At 54.5% G+C, this 6000-nt stretch overlaps 1 protein-coding gene across 2 annotated transcripts in view; it reads left to right on the forward strand.

The window, feature by feature from the left end:
* The window catches only part of SMAD7 (SMAD family member 7), a 30022-nt gene extending 25398 nt beyond the window's left edge, over positions 1 to 4624 (forward strand). For both annotated transcript variants that reach the window (XM_039228919.1, XM_039228918.1), the window contains exon 4: positions 3009 to 4624. In XM_039228919.1, the coding sequence (XP_039084850.1) occupies positions 3009 to 3547 (539 nt within the window). In that variant the 3' untranslated portion in view covers positions 3548 to 4624. The remainder of the gene's footprint in view (positions 1 to 3008) is intronic.
* Positions 4625 to 6000: the final 1376 nt, after the last annotated feature.

Raw genomic sequence — 6000 nt, forward strand, 5'->3', positions numbered from 1 at the left:
TGTGGGCCCAGTTCAGGGGACTGTGCTGCTCTGAAGAGGATGCTGAGTGTGGAAATGGGCCCAAATGGTGGGGATCTCGGGGCAGGGCTCTGAGTTGCAGGCATGGGCTGCTGCCTCGGGCCCTCAGAAGTGGGATGTGCTAAAGGGGCCTTCGAGGGCACGGTGGTTTTGCTGAAGAGCAGGTTTCTGGGCCCAGAGAAAGCCCAGGGGCAGTGAGGAGAGAGGGCATCAGGGCACTGGGAGGCTGGGGGTGATAGCTGGGACAGGCCGGAGGGTCAGGGCAGGGGAGGAGCCGGCCAGGGTCCTGGTGGGCCTTCGGGGGCTTTGTTCACACCCAGGGACACCCTTACCCCTCTGCTTATCTGGGCTGGGCCATTAACCTCAGCAGAAAAAGGCTTTGTCCAGGGATGTCTGGCAGCAAATTGCTGGGTGGACTGGCGGGCTGTGCAGATGAAAGAGAAACCCGCCAGAAGGCTTCCCCCCTCCCCCCCCCCCCCCCCCCCCCCCCCCCCCCCAGGGATCCGGGCCAGTCCAGCCCAGTCCAGCCCAGCTTCCCCTGCCCCCAGAGGCCACTGGGCAGACAGGGCCCCCCACCCTTTACTGGTGGGCCTGGCACTCGCAACTTGATCCTAGGCCCCCACCCCACCCTGCACCGCCTCCTCCCACCCCTCTTTTCCCTGCTAGCGGGTGCCAGGTTTCAGGGGGGCTGGGCTCCATGAAACAAAGTATCAGGAGGCTCCCAGAGGGTCTCCCACACACCCCCCGCCCCGCCCCAGTCTTCTTTCCAGACCACGTTTGCCGTCCTGAGTTGGGATAATAAGTGAGAGAGAGAGAGAGAGAGAGAGAGCTTCTTACATTTTATTTTAAAACACCCTCCTCCCCAAAACAGGGCGTCCCGTGCCTTCCAGAAGAGTGTTCTCCTTCCCGGCAAACTTGCATGCCGTAGTATTCTTATTTACGTGGATCTTACGGGGCTTCGGTGTAGCCTTTAGAGCCGAACTCCCTCGACAAGAAAAGTTCAAAGATTGCCAGCACTCACGAGTTTATTAGCAGTTGATGGATACTTTGCAGAAACAAGTTAATGCTTGATGAGTCACCTCTGCTTGGAGCCCTCGTCCTCTCTTGTTTTTCCATATGTTTCAGAGCGTACGCATGCAAACACACGCATGCTCACGCAACACACTCACACGTGTGCTCACACTCACGGACACAGTCTCTCTCACACCCTTGTGCTTTATAGACACATGTGTTTTGGGGGCCAGGCCAGTTTTCTGGGGCTGGCTTTCGGAGGGGTGGGGGTTGAGGGAGAGGAAGGAGCCCTCGGTTTCCCCATTTCTGGGTAGGCATGTGGGAAGGCCACTTGGGGTGTCCTGAGGAGATGGCCACTCAGGGTGTGTGTTCGTGGCCGCCCCCGTGGGTCACAGTGCAGACTTATTCATACAACGCCTCCATGCAAGACTGGCTGCTGCTTAAAAAAAAAAATTTTTTTTTAATGGAGCCAACCGGGTCCCAGGTCCTAACATGCCTGTAAAGGCTGGAGGCAGTTCTGTGCTGCGCTGCCGGGGTTAGCTGTCGGGCCCGCGGGGGTGGCAGGACGTGGCTCCCAGAGGGCCCCCCCCCCCCCGCCATGCTGTATAGCCCATCGCATGGGTCCTCCCTTGTTCCAAAATCAGAAAGGCCAAACAAACCGAAAAACCTCTCACAGCCAGCGCCCCCCACCCCCAGGCCCCAAGCCCCCGGTGAGTGAGCAGTGGGGGCTACAGGGGAAGCAGGAGGAGGTCCCTGCTGCCTGCCTCTCCCCATTTTTGTTAACAAATACAAGACTTCCGGTCTCCGCCCTGCCCCACAAACCACAACGTTCCTGCAGCCCGGCCCCGGCTGGGGAGATTTATGGTTCCCAGTCTGAGGCCTGCCCTGCTGGCTCCAGTTTGAGGAGTTGGAATGCCAGCCGCTGGGGCCCCCTTTCCCTCCCTGGAATCCCCCCCTTTAAAGACCTCCTAGCGCCTGTTCAGGAAAGTCACCTTATCAGGGTCCCCCTCAGTCTCCCGGCTGCCTGTGGGAAGAACCAGGTCTCAGAAAGCTGGGGTGAGGCCGCTGGGGAAGGGGGCAGGGGTAGTGGGGAGAAGGGGCTGGGGCACTATGTCTGCATGCTTCTGGGGAGGGAGGGGAGAGAGGGGGTACAGGCAGGGAAGGCCACTTCAAGGAAGGTCAACCCATTTCAGACACATAATCTCCTGTCTGGGCCAGAGGAAGCTTTGTCAAGGTAGTCTGGGTGAACACCGACCTGCGCGTTGTGATTTGGCATTTTGACTGAATTCGCCCTTTGTGTACAGCGCTGCTGCTGACAGACACACTGAGAGAGGATTTTCTGTTAGCAAGATGTTTTTGCCCCAGACCAACCTCACTTTCATTTTATCAGATAGCGCTCCGTTATGACTGAGGCGCTGACCTGAGCACTGGATGACAAACGCAGAGACTGCATTGGACATGACCCCGGAGTCCGGAGACCCGGGTTCTGAGTCTGGCAGTGTCATCCGTGGGGCCCAAGCCAACAGTCTTTCTGGGTCCTGGTTTTTCTCCTGAGGATGACCAGGGGCTAGAACAGCTAGCCTCCCCGGATCCATCCAGTTTAAAGAAATGTAACTTTAGGCCATCTGGAAGACCATTTTTTTGCCCTAAAACAGGACCAGTGGAGTTACTAAGGGTACCCTAGATTCTGGGCTCCTCAGGGATGGGGCTTCCATTGGCCCCATGGGTAAACATGATGGCGCCCTGGGTGGGGGGAGTGGAGGAAGGAGGCACCCCAGCGAGCCCCGTGTATACAGGCGCGTTCTTCCATCACTGGGTCAAGATTTCTGAGCTGAGCCGGCGGCAGATCCAGCACTACCATCCCCTCTGTCTTCCGAGAGCTTGAGGTGGTGATGAACCGCCTGTGTGCGCCTTGACTCTTGAAGAGGAAGGTGCCAATCTCCACTGCCACCAACCGCGTCTGCCATTTTGTTTTGCAGATTCCCAACTTCTTCTGGAGCCTGGGGATCGGTCACACTGGTGCGTGGTGGCATACTGGGAGGAGAAGACGCGAGTGGGGAGGCTCTACTGTGTCCAGGAGCCCTCCCTGGACATCTTCTATGATCTACCTCAGGGGAATGGTTTTTGCCTCGGACAGCTCAACTCCGACAACAAGAGTCAGCTGGTGCAGAAAGTGCGGAGCAAGATCGGCTGTGGCATCCAGCTAACGCGGGAAGTGGACGGCGTGTGGGTGTACAACCGCAGCAGCTACCCCGTCTTCATCAAGTCGGCCACACTGGACAACCCGGACTCCAGGACGCTGTTGGTGCACAAAGTGTTCCCCGGTTTCTCCATCAAGGCTTTTGACTACGAGAAAGCATACAGCCTGCAGCGGCCCAACGACCACGAATTCATGCAGCAGCCGTGGACTGGCTTCACGGTGCAGATCAGCTTTGTGAAGGGCTGGGGCCAGTGCTACACCCGCCAGTTCATCAGCAGCTGCCCGTGCTGGCTGGAGGTCATTTTCAACAGCCGGTAGCCGCGTGGGGAGAGGATGGAGCGCGAGCCGAGCGGGCCCAGTCCAAACTACTTTGCTGCTACTATTTCCCTCCCGACTGCTTGCTTTTCAGGCAGACTCTTTGGTCGGTGTGTGTCCCCGCCCCCGCCCCGTCCCCCCTTCTGGTCGTCGTCGTTTATGTTGTTTCGTTTTGTTTTTTTGAGAAATAGCTTATGAAAAGAATCATTGGGGTTTTTTTTGGGGGGGGAGGGTCTGGCAGGCAGAGCACACCCCAGTGTGAAAAGGGGAAGCGACAGCGAGTACCCAGCCAACACAGTGGAAGAACGGGGGTGGGCAGAGGCCCTAACTTTGGGGTCCTCGTTTCCCTTGTCAGGGCGCATGTGTGAGAGTGAGTGTGCATCCGTGCATGTGTGCGTCTTGCGGTGTCCGCTGAGGGGCCTGCACTCCCGAGCTCTGTCTCTCCTGCCCTTTGGACATGCTCAGTGGGGGCAGAGGCCGTACCTGGGCGGGCTGGCAGCTGGGGTTCCGACAGCTGCCAGGAGCCAGGCTCTGTCCCTCCCCTGCTCTCCCCTCCCCAGCCTCCCCGCCCCACCTCTCCCCTCCTAGGACACGGGCCTGTCTGCAGGCTTCTTAGAAGCAAACCCTGCAAAGAGGCTGAACCAGAACCAGTGGTTTCCTGCTTGTCCTCACTCCCTTCCAGCCACCCTGCTGTCTCCGTCACGTCTCTTTTTGTTTTGGCCATCTGCTCCTGGATCTCTCTTGAGACGGGCTTCCCGAGGGCTGCCGGGGGCCAACCTGGCACAGATTGCCTGCCCAGCACCCTCCCAAACCCCTCAGCCTGTGCCCTGCCCTGGTCATGTCAGGTCTCTTCCCCACCCCGGCCAACTCAGAAACCCAGCTCAGCACTTTCCTCCCCTCTGCCGCCTGTGTGTTGAGCTCTGCTGTAGACCAGCGAGGGGAGCCGCCCTGGGAGGGAGACTTCTCAGCAGCCCCCCTTCCCACCAAGAAGGATTCGGTCCATCAGAACGCAAGGTACCAACCACCCTGGGCTGACACCTAACTCTTCTTTCGTTTCTTCTACAACTCATACACTCGTATGATATGTTGACACTGCTCTTAGCTCAATGAGCATGTTTAGACTTTAACATAAGCTATTTTTCTAACTACAAAGGTTTAAATGAACAAGAGAAGCATTCTCATTGGAAATTTAGCATTGTAGTGCTTTGAGAGAGAAAGGACTCCTGAAAAAAAAAAACCCTGAGATTTATTAAAGAAAAAATGTATTTTATGTTATATATAAATATATTATTACTTGTAAATATAAAGACGTTTTATAAGCATCATTATTTATGTATTGTGCAATGTGTATAAACAAGAAAAATAAAGAAAAGATGCACTTTGCTTTAATATAAATGCAAATAACAAATGCCAAATTAAAAAAGATAAACACGAGATTGGTGTTTTTTTCTATGGGTGTTATCACCTGGCTGAATGTTTTTCTAAAGGAGTTTATGTTCCATTAAACAATTTTTAAAATGTATACTTGATTCCATGTCCTCCAGCATCTTTTTCTTCCGGTGGGAGGGGAGAAGAGAGGGGAATCTGTTGGAATTAGAACGTGGAGTCCCTTGGCCCCATACTTGGTCGGGGAAGAGGAGGCGAGTCATGAAAGGGAGCTGCAGAACAGCCCGATCTTTTACAAAGACACCCCCCCATCCCTGTTAGTATGCAGTGACTTTGGGGTATAGCTGGCCAGGCGCCCTGTATTTGTCAACCCCAGGGAGCCCCGAGTTGTAAAGGTGGGTGGATTTCTGCTGTTTGATCTAAACCATGTTTTGGACTCAGGCCTTTTGCACAAGCAACTGGGCACCAAACAGCTGTGTAGACAGTCTGTGTCAGGGGTCTTGAACCTAAGATCCAGGAAATGGTGTGTCTTTGAAGTGGGGGGTTAAGATTGCGAGTGTCACAAACCGGCACAGAAAACAATTTTTTGGAGGCCTGCAGGATTATCAGTATTTTATTTTGCCAAATAATGACACAGAACACTACGGCCTACTGGCACCACCATTTCATTCAAGAGAATTACAGTACAATTGTGTAGTGAGGAATATTAAGACATGTTCATTTATGCTCGCGCGTTAGTGCCAAATGGTCATCTGGGCCCGCTTATTCACATGAGCTGATGGGGAGCTCACTACCTCTCAGAGCAGCATTTTGCTTTTTATGAGTTGAAGTGAAACCAGCCTCCGTTCTCTTTCTGCAACCCAGAGTAAGTGTAAAATCCCATGTCTGGAAAACACCCAAGGAGGGTTTTAATTAACTCCACGGTGGTAGTGTGGAGGAGGGGTGGGGTTGGGAGGTGTTCCATCAGGGAGCCGGCAAAGCCATTTTAGTTTGCTCTAACTTGCATCAGCCCGCAGGAAGCACTTTAATAATAATAGTTGCCATTTATTGGATGCGTAATCAGGTGCCAG

Source organism: Hyaena hyaena, unplaced genomic scaffold (genome assembly GCF_003009895.1).
Source record: "Hyaena hyaena isolate Hyena2069 unplaced genomic scaffold, ASM300989v1 scaffold_33, whole genome shotgun sequence".
Classification (NCBI taxonomy): Eukaryota; Metazoa; Chordata; class Mammalia; order Carnivora; family Hyaenidae; genus Hyaena; species Hyaena hyaena.